Below are 14,070 nucleotides of genomic sequence, written 5' to 3' on the forward strand. Positions count from 1 at the left end.
AGGAATGCTGTTCATGCTGAAGATATTTGGCATGCGTTAAGTTTAGAAAAAAATACCCTTTAAAACCGTGCTAAAATTTGTAACACAAGAGCCAAAGTACAAAGGGCAGATTGGATCTTGGATGAGCAGTTTGTCAAAAGGCAGGGGTGACTGGTGTGAGAGATGGGGTGCAGGCTGTAAGGGCAGTCATTTTCACCATGCTACGGGCACTGCGTTTCCATGTTGAGTGACAGATGCTTTCCCAGGTACTTTCCTCCCTTGTAAATACAGAAAGAGTTGGAAAAGGTTTGTTGAATTGTACCTTAGGATATTTAATGAGAACTCAGAGGCAAATTGCAGTAGAAGAGGAAGCAACTCTCACACCTTTGGACTCTCTCACAATGACCTTAGGATCGAGGGCCTTGAATCCAAAGGAGTGGCTGGCTTAGTATGATGTCCAAAGGTCTCTTAAAGACTTCTCTAGGAAACACAGCTGCACAGTGCTGCCCCTGAAATAGTTACTCTCCCAGGACTTCAAAAGCACTGCATTTGTTGTCAATTTTGTGCAGTAATTTTGCTCACAGGTCCTCTTGTACATGGGAGCAGCCATGAGCTTAGCAGTCTGCTGATGTGGCCATGGGCTTGTCCTGCTTCTCCAGAAGCTTCTGCTCCCTTAATGAAGACATTTATGGGCCAAGCTGTCTCCCTGTGGCCCCAGGTGGCATGTCCACTTCAGGAGACTGAAGATACCATAGCAGAAGGAAATAGGGCTGGGAGTTGGAGAAGAGATAGTAAAAGAAGGAGTGGGTGCTCCAGTATGTCAGGGGCCTGCAGAGCTTTCTGTGGGTAACAGCACAGCACGTGCACAGTGAAGGGCGTTATGACAGGGCAGCCTGGGTTGGGGGAATGAAGACTCCAGGGGAACACATACTAGGCAGAGCTTTTAGTTAAGTTTTTTTCTAAAAGAAACCAAATTTCTGCCCTCGAAACTCCCCTGCAAGCAGAACCAAGTCCTCTTGTAGACCCATCCTAACAGATGTAGTCAGATGGAGGTGCCTGAGGCTGGAGGACAGATTCCTGATCCTCACAGCACTTTCCCCTTCTAGCACAACTGGAGCGAAAAGGTTACTCAGTGGTGGGTGCTCATGGAGGCAGCTCTCCTCACACTTTGCTGCCACTTTAACTTCTCAGTTTTGAACATCGTGAACTGAACTCTTCCCTGGAGTCATGCTAGGGAGGAGTTTGGCTCTGCAAACCTACTGGTACAAACATACTGTCCGTAGCTCACTGTTACATCATGAGCAAAGCTACCTTTAACAGACCAAGCTGCCTTTGGGAGGACTCATGGCACTTACAGAAGTATTAAAAATAGCTGTTCTTTCTGCATAAACAACTATTGGTGTCTCAAAGTAAGGCCAGAGATCGTGAAGCAGCACTGTTGTGATTAAAGTAGCATAGCCTTTACACCGTCCAGGCATTTAGTAGACCCAGGATTTCCCCTTCTGTGCTACTATTTTCTATAGTCCTGAAATTAAAAATAATTTGAAGAACTTTCAAGTACTTTGTTATCTTAGACAATGCCAGGTGCCAGTCAGGCAGCTACCCACATCAAAAGGACAAGTCAGTAAATAGTCTTTAACTGAAGACATTCATCTGCTTTGTGGCACAATTAATTCCAATTTAATTCAGAGGTTTGTGAGTATTTGGTTTCTGAAACCCAATGCCATTTTTCTTATGGGACATTTATGTAGTGTCCTCATCAGTATTGCTTTGTAAAGATATAATTGACCACATTGATGCATTAACTTCTTCGTGTTGAGTAACACGTGTCGTTCTCAGCCTGGCTGGATGTGTAGTACAGCCTGACATTTCGTTTGAATTAATGTTCTGTGCAAATCACATGCTTGCTTGAGCAGCAATAAAAGGGGGTTAAGCAAATCTGGCTTTGTAGCAGGAGACTTACCTCTTGGTATCACATGCTTCAGGTCTTATTTCTGAAGATTTTTACTTTAAAGTCCAAAACCTTAAAGGCTTACACACATATTAATGCATAAGGGGTAAGTGTTATGTGGTAATTATGGTTGAACAAAACCTCTGATTGTCTGGTGCTGGCCAAGTGTTTATAAATATTTGGTAATCAGCAGATTTTATTCATCCAAATCCAAAGAAAGTCTATCACATGCTAATGGCATGTAATCCCAAAGGGAGCAACACAAAAACTAAACAAAATCTAGGGCAGCTGTCTCTGCCTTTGGGGGCAAACTTGAGAGTTTTAAAAATTGTTTTGTATTCTCCTTCTAATAGCTTTCTGGTACAGCTGCTTCAGTATTAGTTATTCTTGTCCATCCAACATGAAAGGATGCTTCACCTTTCCTCGTAGGAAAAGTCCTGTCTGCATTCACTTGATTAATGAGCTGAAACACCCTTCAAGGATTGCATAACTCTCCTCATTTTATTTATGTTCCAGAGCTAGTTACAGCTCCTATTACATTGCCATATTGCACATCACTAGAACAAATTAGTGTATGAAAAAGGTTCAAGAACTTATGTTTACAACACATTTGGCCCCAGCCTGTTATTCCATTGATTATATATGAGTGACAGTTAATGAGAGCATCAAGTAAAGAGAGCATCAAATGTAATTTAGAATTAGTCACAATTTCGTGCATAAATAGTGTGAAGTTAGTGAGTGGGCTTGGCTGAATCCAGGCAGCAGTGGGCTGTGTTACAAAATTAAAGAGCTCTTGTGCTCCTTCCTGAACTTGAATTTTCATAGTGTGACAAATCCAGGTTGAGTGCTTCTGCTGCATAACTATGTTGGGTTAGATTTCATGAACCAATTTTAACACTGACTCTCCCCTGGTAACTCTGAGCAGATTCCTTGAGGTAGGCAGTCTTTTGAGATGAGATAACCCAGGACAGAGAAAACCAGCACATCACTTGGTGCATTGGTAGTAGCACATCACAAGTGCAACTTGAGTTGCTGCCTCACCATAGAAAAGTAACATATCTGGCTTTCAGTAACCCACTGGAGTGCCCTCCAGAAAGGCTTGAAAGGATTGCTTTGGCAAATGGTAGGTGAGATGACCACTTGCCTTTAGTTCCCTAATAAAAGAAAAGTCTTAGCAGAATGCATAATAGAGCTCCCTGTTCCAAAAGGCCTTTGCAGTTAATTATTCATGGCTTCCTGAGAGCTAGCTCTATAGGTTGCCTTTTCAATACGAACTGCCCCTTAGATTGGAAAACTGCCATTTATTTTTTCAAAATCCACAAAAGATTGTAGCTGTACTTTTGTCATAGTATAAACGTATTTTCTTCTTTTGTATGTGCACAGCAGGTTTTTCACTGATTCCTTGAGGCTCAGGTGAACCAGGACTGCAACTTTATGCCAAATATTCATTACCAGGGTTTATTTTTAGTAACTGTTGAATAGCTGTGCTGATTAGGGCAGACTTACCCTGTCTGGTGCCATTAGTCCTTTTCCATAACAAAATACACACATGTTCAGAGAGAATAAAGCATTTGGTGTGAGAACACATTCACACAGGTAACCCAAGTGAGTCTGGCAAACAGAGATGCAAAAACAGATGGATGAGGGTTTGAGTCCTATTAAACTGGTAATCTGAGGGTTTTTTTTCCCAAAACTAATTGCAGATCTTTCATCGGTGACTTCATTCACTGTTATTTCCGTGGTAATAGAAAAAATAAAGTTTCATTAATTCAAGGGAGAAAAAAAACCACAGTAGTTTGTCTTGTTCTGAATCCACACGCAAAGTGTCCACACCACACTTTTGGGCCTGACCTAGACTACCTACCCTAGACTGCTGTGGGCTTGGCTCTCTGTGACTTAGATGAAGGAAAGTGGCTGATTTTACACCTGTCTGAAAATAAAATTTAATTAACAATTTGTTAAGTAGCAAATTAATTTCCCTAGTCTTGGGGCGAGGCGATTCTGTTGTAGTTGAGGTTAAACTTCTCCTTGAGTTAAAAATGCCTTGCAGAAAGTCTTCAGAGTTTAGTAGGCTCATCTGCAGAGGAGTTTTAGCCAGAAACTGTTTGTTCTTTCATATATATTTGACAAAGTAAGTATCAGGTATGACAAGGTCTGTACAAAGTGTGAGGACAGTATATGTTGAATGAAAAAAAAAGTAGTTTTAAATCAGCATTTAGTGATGACCCATCGCAATTACCAGAAGAGAGAAGCCTTAATGAGTTTTCCCCCTCAGGAACAGTGTCTTTTGATGGCCAGATGTTGCTCCTCTAAGCCCCAGCTTGGGAATTTCTTTTTATTTACTAACCTACATGACAGAATAAAGTTTACCCAATATCTGGAGTTAGCTAAACAATTGGTGGGGTGGAGCTGGGGGCAGGCAGCACCATGGGGGGAGAGCTGATCACAGCTCCAGCCTTTGCCCTGCAAAGCCACATGGTGGGGTGGTTCCCTGCATTGCTTCTTCCCTTTCCTCCTTGCTAATGAACTGAAAAAGAAGAGAAACACATGAATGCAGGATGGTTGCCAGTGTCCACCATGGAGACATCATGTGCAGTGCTGCTGTGTGGCTTCAGAGCTGGGGTTTGTGGCAAGTCAGTCTCACGTCTTCAAGGGAACAAATGCAAAAGCCACAGTGCTTTGAGTGTGCTTTCTTATCTCATACTGAGGTGGTCACAGGCTGTGAAAAGGAGCTTAGAATGAAATGCTGCATAATATTGCTCAAAAGAGTAGCACAGACCTAGAGAAGATGTAGGGCTGCAAAGCTCAGCGTTGCTCATATAAGCCTTGCTGACTTAGCAAGCAGAGTTCAAAGGGCAGGGTTCTGCTTGTGCAGCTGCTAACACACCATCGTGTACTCAGCCATCACAACCAGATTCTGCATCAGCTGAGCTGCATCTCTCCCTTGTTTTGTTTCCTCTCAAATATTCAGGCGCAATGTACTGAGCTTGTCCTCGGGAATTGAAGATATTGGTATTATCAAGTGGGATCTAGCCCTGTGTCTTCTCCTTGTCTGGGTGATATGTTTCTTCTGCATTTGGAAAGGAGTCAAATCCACTGGGAAAGTAAGTGCACTTTTACCCTTTTTATAATCATTGCAGTTAGGAATACTAAGTATCGTTGCTCTTAAAAACATTCACCATTTCCTGGGGGAAAAAAATGTGCCTCTGCACTGAATAAAATGAGGATTTGGATTCAGCTGGGTTTCGAAAGACATTGCCAGTGCCCAAAATACCTGAGAGTCAAGTGGCCATTACTGGAATGGCATCAAGAAGCAGATACTAGCACAGTTTGAGAACCACTTTGCTTCTCTGAGAACAAGCATCCCAGTGATGAATGTCGTGAGCGCGGAAGGTCTTAGGCCTGTGATGTGTGGTGCTCTGCAGTCCCTGTCCGTGCTCTGACACCAGCCAAGTTCATTCTCCGTGCAGAGGGGTGGATGTTAACATAGCTGCGGTAGAAATGTTTTCATTCAGTGGAAACTGATGGATGTGTAGCATTTTTGAAATGCCACTCACTTAGAGAAGTGCTCTGTATAGACACGGAAGACTAAACTTAGGTACTCCTTTAGAAGCACTCTCCTTAACAGAGGTCCTGGATAGTTTGTGGGTTTAGTCTTTTCGTGTGCTTTTCAGAATCATGTTTTTCTCCAAAGGATAACAGTTAAATCATTCCTGAACCTGGTCCTCCTCCAGTGCAAGAAGCAAATTACAGCAAATATTGGCCAATCACTTAATAGCATGAAGCATGATATTATTGCCCCTTGCATACAGTAGAGTTTTTAAACCTATTTTCATGAGCAAAGGCTTTTAAAGGATGTATGATCTTAGCTTTCGAACCTGTTGTTTGAGGCAACACTTCAGATAAGTCTAAGAGAGGTAGAGAGTTCTCAACATACTAAGTTCCCACATGATTCTTGTCAGCTAGGTGGAAGGGAGCAACCCCATTAGTGTCCCACTTGAGAAAAAGGTCATAGCGTGAACCTATCTTAGATCAGCCCAGAAGGAGTGAGCAATTGCAAATGCCTCAGCTGCTGAAAAAGCGTTTGCTGTTTTACCTTGTTACACACTGCAGGATCAACCAGGAGACAAAACTCTGTAGGAAAACAGACCTCCTTAGTTCCGCTACTGACTAAACTACTTACTTTGCTGTCATTTCTGTCTTGCTTTCTGTGATTTTTATCATGGACCTTCATTAAAATCATGCTGGTGCCTTACCTTGGATTCCCGCCAGCTTTGCCCCAAAGAACAGCTTCCACACCTCTAAAGCATACATTGACAAGAATGTTTGCTTCTCTGTTCCTTTTGATTGATGTGACCCGAAGAGGTGATTTTCTGGCAAGCCTGGTGTCTGCTCAGTAAAGGCTGCAGTAGTGCTGAGAGACTTTTCCAAGCTCCCTGTGGTACAATATTTCAAGCCCTTGTCAAGTTAACAGGTTGAAAACAGTTCTGTAAAAATCGGTTATCTGAAAATGTTTGTTTCCTGAAAATCCAGCAAAATGCTTTCATTTCAACGACAAGGCTGTTGGTAGGAATCCTCTGCCTCCTCTCCACAGCATCTGAGCTCGTTAGGATGTGGAGCCAAAGCCCAGCAAAATCACTGGAAACTCTCTGTTTGACTCCATTAACTTTGGGGTCAAACAAAAGTAAACTGTAAACTCTAATGGAGGACTTGAATTATTTGAGAAGTCTAGTTTACTTTAGTAGATGATTGTTTATAGCACTTCCCTGCTTTCCAGTGTGTTAATGGCTCTTTGGAGAGCAGGGGGAAAAAAAAAAAAGACATGGTTTTAAAATCTTGTAGTAGTGTATTGGACAAATAAACATGAAATCACGAGGAAAAATAATAGTTGTGCTTATGCTTTGGATAGTGTGCTTGATCTTAAAAATTCCTCCAGTGTTAGGAATCTTTACCTGCTTTCTGAATGTCATTTACTCAGTTCCTGCAAATATATCAAAGCATGTATTTTTTTGTCAAGAAAAATTTGATTTTCCATAGGCCTGGCTTATATTAAAAAACAAACCAACCCCGAAAGCACAGAAATCCCCCTTCTGGTTTTGGTGAAACTGGACTAATGTGTAATACATATTATTTATCAGTGGAAAATATACAGAAAATTCAAGGAGAGAATCAAAAAGGACATGTATGAAAAGATTTCCTTTCATTTAATGAAATCAATCCAGCTCTGTGAATTATTACAACAATGCAGGCTTTGAGTTCTCCTTGTTATTCTCAGAGGACACACTTAAGAAGAAAAATGGTACATCCCGGGGGCTTTGCTGTAGTTAAACAAATTCTGGAAAACAAAAATATATTTCAACTCATGGCAGCAAACTGTAATTACCTGGGGGAATCATCTGACTTCGTGAAAAATGCTCTTTCTTGGACAGTAGTGATTCTTGACCGTAACACAGCAGTTACATAAAAAATGAGAGAACGCACAGATGAGCAAAGAAAACAAAATGTTAGAGGTCAAAAAGTGCGGGTCTAAAAATAGAACTGTCCAAATGCAAGTTCAATTAACCCTCACACTGGAGATGAAAGCAAAGAACTCTTTCATCAATAGAATGAATGAAGAAATAGGCTGTTATTCAAAGAGAGTGGGAATAGAGGTTAAAGATAATGAAGACATATTCTCAGACTGGATGAATAGAGCCTTAGTTTCCAATAATGATGTTGCTGAATAGGCAGCAAGGGCAAGAATGAAATTATGGGACTGGAAATTACCACTGTTGAGGCTGATGCCAACCTGAAGGGCTTCATGCCTTCAAGGTGATGGGAAGGAAGACCAAATTATCCTTCTCTCTCAGAGAAGTGCTGCATGAAGTTGCCTGTAGGAGCAGTAGCGAGGCTGTACAGCCAGGTCAGAGGTTGCAGCAGAGGTTGCAAAATGGTTTGCAGTTATTAAGTTCAAATAAAGAATGAGGTAATGCTTCAGGCACCCCCAGTGAGGAAATCTCTTCAGCTTCCCTGGCAGACGTTCACTTGTCATGTGAGGAGGACAAACAGGGCAAGGGCAGAATTTCTAACAAAACTCATGATTTGTATAAAGCCCTCCATGTTCTCTGCCTGAGTGACATGGCCCCTGTCTGGGAGGCTCTAGAGGGACTAATGAGCCTGCATTGCCTCCGGGCCTAAAGCAGTAAGGTTGTGTAAAGACCATTAAACTAAAAGTAGACACCAAAACTCAGGCCAGGTCCTTTTTAGGTATGAGGGGGCTTTGAATTCCCATCATTAGATCTCTTGATTCTGGAGGTGTAGCATTGACTGCCACAGACTAAAAGTCCTTTTTTTGTTTTTTTTTTTAATATTGCCAGGTAGTGTACATCACTGCCACGTTCCCATTCATCATGCTCCTTGTTCTGCTCATCCGTGGTGTGACCCTGCCTGGAGCTGCAGAAGGCATCAAGTTTTATCTTTATCCCGATATCTCACGGTTAGCTGACCCACAGGTACAGAACCAGGAGTGGGGAGCGGGACGATTTCCTGCACAAAGTCGGGTGGTAGAGGGTGGTGGTGATGGAACGGCAACAGATTCTTTTTTTCCATGGTCTCTAGAGGTCCAAATATAGCCTGAACATTAATGCTGGGTTATATTTTCCAGAGATCTACTTGAGAAGGTCACTGTTACATGTGTTAATGCATCTTTCCACGTGTATGTATGTGTGTGTGTGCGTGTGTATTTTTTTTGTGTCAAAGGGCTCTGAGGCTGTAGACTGTCCCGTTATACAATCTCAGCTTTCTTGTTGGTAAGGTAAGGGAGATGCATTTTTTTTAATGAGGGTAGTCTTTAGTTTCAAAGGAGAGACACGTGAGCTTCACAGATGGAACAAGCAACAACTGTGAGTACCAGTGTCACTTAGGTCCCACTGCTCAACAGGAGGAGATTGGGAAAGAAGTGAATGAAATAACAGAAGAATGAAAACCCATGCAAAGGTGGAGAAAAATGCTTTCAGAGGCATAGGGACTACTGTTGGCTTAGCCCTGGCTAGCAGAGCTGGGTTTACCCTTTCTGTATAGGCTGTGATTAGACAGAGATTCCTGTCTGTGCTCACAGAGTGCAAATATGTGACACTTGAGCAGACCAGCATCATTTCAGCCAACAGTGAAGACATGTATGAGAAATGGGGGACAAAAAGAAATGGAAATCAAAGAAAACAGAGGGTCTTTGAAAATAAGATGTTGGTCACAGTGAAAGGGAATAATGTCCATTTTTGCTATTTCCTTTTGATGAGCATTTGGTTAAAATAAAACTCCAATAATAGCTAAATAACTGATGTAATAAAGTGTAATTGAAGGAAACATTGGGGAAATTTGGTTCATTCTCTAGTCTTGCCCTCTTTATAAGACACCCTCTTCACAGCACACATATTTTATGAGTGAATCTTTTTTTATGGGACTCTATAATTTTTATAATCTACTCTTAGTCCTAAACCCAGAGCATCAGCCAGTAATGTAGAAGAGATTCATATCAGCTGACAGGCCCCCTTCCATGTTCTAGCAAAAGCATCATCTCCAAGGAAACACCAGTCAGCAAGGTTCTGGAAAGCAGTGGTTGGGGGGAGGAGGTAATGGTCTACAGTCTTAATTCTCACTTATCCAGACTCTTTGGTGGTTTCTACTGGTATTAACAGACTGTCATTAGTAGAAAGAAGTGAACAGATGGGATTCAATGGCTGCATTTTGAGATCTTGCTGCGTATTTACTAACTGAGAAGTTGATAGTGTACTATTATTTCATTCTGTATATGTTTTGTTTAATGTAATCAGGAGAAAGAATCATGAGACCGAGATGAGATACGTATCTTATAAAGTGCATTGTATTTTGCTTGTTTTCCCCCCACCCCTATGGCTTTTTATCTTGCATTTGAACAGATACAAAAACAACCAGAAGGCTAGAAAAATAAATCAACCAAATACACAAACTTGTTTCTCAAATTTTTCACATCCTCAGTTTAGTGACTGTCAGCTGATTCTAACTGGAATGATTTACAACAGAAACGAGCAATGTTATAAATACTTCTGCCTTTCCTATTGTGCTGAAACACATTTATTGTTGCACCAACAGGAAGGATCAGCTGAATGACTAAGAAACTAGAAACACTGAGCATCTCTGGGGTGGGGATACAGGAACTGTTGGAGAGCTGATTTTCTTGTGGGCTCTGATGCTAACAGTTTTCTTTTCTCTGTAAAAGCCAAACTTGCGATTGTGATGTTCTCTTCCCCTCTCCCCCTGACCCTTTAGCTATCACTCTGAATGGAAGCAATTGTTTTGTTGGCTTTGCATAGTTTGAACTGTGTGTTTGCATTGAGTGCTGCAGTGCAACGGCGACGGTAATAACAGCTTTTCCATCTTTCTCTTCAGGTCTGGATAGATGCAGGGACACAAATCTTCTTCTCATATGCAATCTGCTTAGGAGCAATGACTTCCCTGGGGAGCTACAACAAGTACAAATACAACTGCTATAGGCAAGTTTCCATCCAAGGGGGTTTAGTGTTTTAGCTAAATGATGTAAATAAAGTAGGGACAATGGGTTAATTTTTTTTTTAATTAACTTGCTCCATGACATATGTGTGACTTAGGGACTGTTTGCTGCTGGGATGCCTGAACAGTGGTACCAGTTTTGTGTCTGGCTTCGCAATTTTTTCCGTCCTGGGCTTCATGGCACAAGAGCAAGGGGTGAACATTGCTGATGTGGCAGAGTCAGGTACGATGGTATTGGTGGCAGTGGTGGTGGGCACTGCCGCCTAGCGTGTGAGCAAAGTTCTGCAGACTCAATCAGCTAACATCTAAGCAATAAAACCAGAACAAGATTTCCCATAATCTCCAGAACAATAAGCACATTGTTGATTTGGGCTGTCCTCTAGGACAGTGAGGGTTAGCCGGGGTTGTATTGTTTACTCTGTCTTGATTAACAGGGCAGCGAGCGCATTTCCTAGAGCGTGCTAATCCGTTTGAGTTGAGGTTAGACTTAAGATAACCACGCCATTATCTAGGGTTCAGGATGTCATTGATTTGAGAATGTGTTCTATCCTTCTTTTCAGACTACCTTTATTTTCATTCAAATGCAATTAGCTGGGGTTTATGTGTTTTTCATAGCTTAGTTTTGGTTGCTCACAGCAGAGTGCTGCAGTGCGAGTGTTACCCTGACCTTCTGAAGGGACATACAGACACATATCCCCAAGGCTCACTGAAAGGCAAGACAAGTTGGAGAGCTCCTCCTCCTGAGTTCTGTGGACCATTCCATTCACAGAAACCTAATTGTTGCAATCCTGCATTTGTCCTCTGTAGCTTCAGAGCGAGGTTGGCAGAACTGTGAGAAGTCCATTCTGAAACTGGATGTACACTGAGGAAACTTCCTCCCTTATTTCAGAGGTGTTCTTCCCATTAAAGTTCAGCTACACAGTTGCAGCTGAAGAAGGCTAAATCCTCATAGCATTTAAATGTACCTCAGACAAAACAGATGACATTTTTTCCCCTGTGCATGTCTTGTCCACGAGGGCAGGTGTAACCATGTGGTTTCATGTAGAGCAGACAGATTAGATGGGAATTACCATTCAAAAATAGTAAGTTGGGCCTTGACAGCCATGAGGCTTAAAGCTAATCAGATTCAAGTAGTAACAACATCACCTGAGTGCACTTCTGGCATTTCTTTCTGACTTTTTTGAGCAATTTTTATTCATCTGCATAGTATCTGAAAGCTTTCCTCTGCAAATATGCTATTAAAAAGTCAATATTTCTTCTAATCACTTGGCTCTGGGAGTTAAGTCTTTAAGAAAAATAGCTCACTTCACAAGGGCTAGTGAAAAACTAATGACACTGGTGGCACTGCTGGATTCTTAGGTGGCTGCAATTGGCATTCCTCTCACAAGTGCAGTTAGTTAATGGTCTTGGCCATAATGCTTATTTTGATTGGAGGTTGATTGCTTTGTTTGAAAACAGGAAGCAAAGGAATAATCCTATTGAATGAATTATAAATACTCCTTTTTTTTTTTTTTTTCCAGTATGTAGATGGATCAATTCCAAGAGTAGCATTTTTAAGTATTTCCACATTATGTTTTTATCTGGTCAATATTGATTCTAATTTTTATTATTAAATCTCTGATAAACAGACAGCTATATTCCTGTTGCTTGACATTTTTAGAATTAAGCAGTTCTATAGTAACACTGGATTGTTAAGTAATGTTTAAATACAAATGAACTGACAGTCTTAGTGTTTACATAGCATTTTTTCAATAGCTCGAAAAACATTTTTTTAAAGGAAGGATTTTATAGGTTATAATAGGGACAAGGGGGGCACTGGTTAGCTTCTTTCAATTTCTTCCATATTTTGTTCTCAAATCCTTCAGATTTTCTACTTTAAGTTCAGCCCTAGTCACTAATGGCCAGAGATTGCAACAGCCCCACTTCAGTGGGTTGTCCATCATCACTGGCTGGCCTTTGGCTAAACCCCAAGGGATACTTTTATATGACAGTAAACATTACCAAAATTATCCTAGATTATCCAAACTGCTTCCCATGGGTTTCCTCGCTGCCTTTCTGAGCACAGAGCCACTGGAGACTGCTTGGTCCCTCTGGGATGAGCATCCCAGGATCCACATGAGTCTGTGGGGGAAGCTCTCACTTCTCCTGCTGCCCAACTGCTGACTTCTCAGCACTGAGACATTCAGCAGGTGCTGGAGCCTCTTTTTTTGGCCGTGTCTTTTCTGGTGTCTCATGATGCAAGGTCAGAAGTGCTCCCCTGGGCCAGGAGAAAGGTGAGCATAAGTGCTGCTGCTTAGCTGTAGCACTGGGGGGAGAACATTGGCCAGGGAGCCAAGACCTCCCTCTCCCCCTGTCTTTGCCCAGCGAGCTAAACCCCTTGTGCCCTATGCATGACACCAGTTGTTCCCTTGTTTGCCCTCCTGCAAGCCAGGAGAACATCAACAGATTTGCTGACAGCAGAATCTCATGGCCACATTTTTTACCTGTGCCAAATTCAGCCTTGGTGCAACGTGCCTGGGGACACACTTGTCAGCAAGGGCTGGCTCCTGCTTAAAGTAGTGGTCACTGCTGCTGGCCTGCACTGGCTTTAAGGGCTTTACTCAACAGTTAAATTAGACCCCTCTGACTTCCCAATGAAAGCAGCTATTTAATAAATAGCACTTGATTCTTTTCAGCAATCTTTTTTAAAGGGCAAAAGAAAGCAGTATCCCAGCTCTCCCCAGCGCCTCCACAGAGCTCTGCAGCTGTGCCTCAGCTCTTGGCCAGCAAGTGAGCTGGGCTTGTGGCAACCCTAATCGGCTCTCAAGAGCAGCCACAAGGGCTTCACTTTTGCAAAACACCCTTCAGATCAACAGCATTTCAAATTAAACAGATTTTTTTGATTATTTTTGTTCAGTCGAGGAGAGGCCAAGAAAATTTTCTTTCATGTGGACTTTTCTCTTTATATTTCAACACTTTTAGTTTCAAAGGAAAGTCAAAGCACAGGGCTTAGGGCACTTGGTATTAGACAGTATCACAGTGCAAGGACAGTTTCACTGTCCAAAGCACACAGAATTGCAGCAAGTCTTGAGGAGAGCAGTTTTACATCTGTCTCATCAATTACACAGTTCAGCTGCAGATGCCATCTGGTAGCAGTTCTCCCTCAGGGAGGATCTACTATATCCACTGAATTAGGGGGAAAAATAGCAAAGCCCCCCAAAATTTGAGACATCCACCAATTTTTTTGGTATCTTTTGTCGTATAAAATTTTAGTTGTGTTTCATTTTAAATAAAATTAGTTACTCAATTGTTGGCTAATTTGTATTTATTTCTGTTCAAATATATTCAGTGACTTAAAGTTTCTTTAGTTTGAAAAAAAAGTCATCGTTTTTTTACCTCTTTCTCTTGCTTCTTTTTCCATCTTTCTTGTTGGAAAGGAAAAGTGGGAGGTAGGAAGAGCAGCATTAGATGTTTTTCTGTGCAGATCAGAGATAAATTTCTGCCCCCCCCCACTGCAGCAGTTTTAAAACATTCCTTGTCCTGTTGAAAATTACTTGAATCCACTTCAAAAATCCTGAAAAAAAATGCTGATTTGCAAGACTCCTTAAAGCAAACAAACAGATGGGCCAGGCATTCCT

At 41.7% G+C, this 14,070-nt stretch overlaps 1 protein-coding gene across 3 annotated transcripts in view; it reads left to right on the forward strand.

The window, feature by feature from the left end:
* The window catches only part of SLC6A6 (solute carrier family 6 (neurotransmitter transporter), member 6), a 46,912-nt gene that overhangs the window by 23,726 nt on the left and 9,116 nt on the right, over nucleotides 1-14,070 (forward strand). For all 3 annotated transcript variants that reach the window (XM_008945728.1, XM_008945726.1, XM_008945727.1), the window contains 4 exons: nucleotides 4,902-5,034; nucleotides 8,287-8,421; nucleotides 10,334-10,437; nucleotides 10,552-10,676. In XM_008945728.1, coding sequence (XP_008943976.1) covers nucleotides 4,902-5,034; nucleotides 8,287-8,421; nucleotides 10,334-10,437; nucleotides 10,552-10,676 — 497 coding nt within the window. The remainder of the gene's footprint in view (nucleotides 1-4,901; nucleotides 5,035-8,286; nucleotides 8,422-10,333; nucleotides 10,438-10,551; nucleotides 10,677-14,070) is intronic.

This window comes from Merops nubicus, unplaced genomic scaffold (genome assembly GCF_000691845.1).
Source record: "Merops nubicus isolate BGI_N331 unplaced genomic scaffold, ASM69184v1 scaffold24008, whole genome shotgun sequence".
NCBI lineage: Eukaryota > Metazoa > Chordata > Aves > Coraciiformes > Meropidae > Merops > Merops nubicus.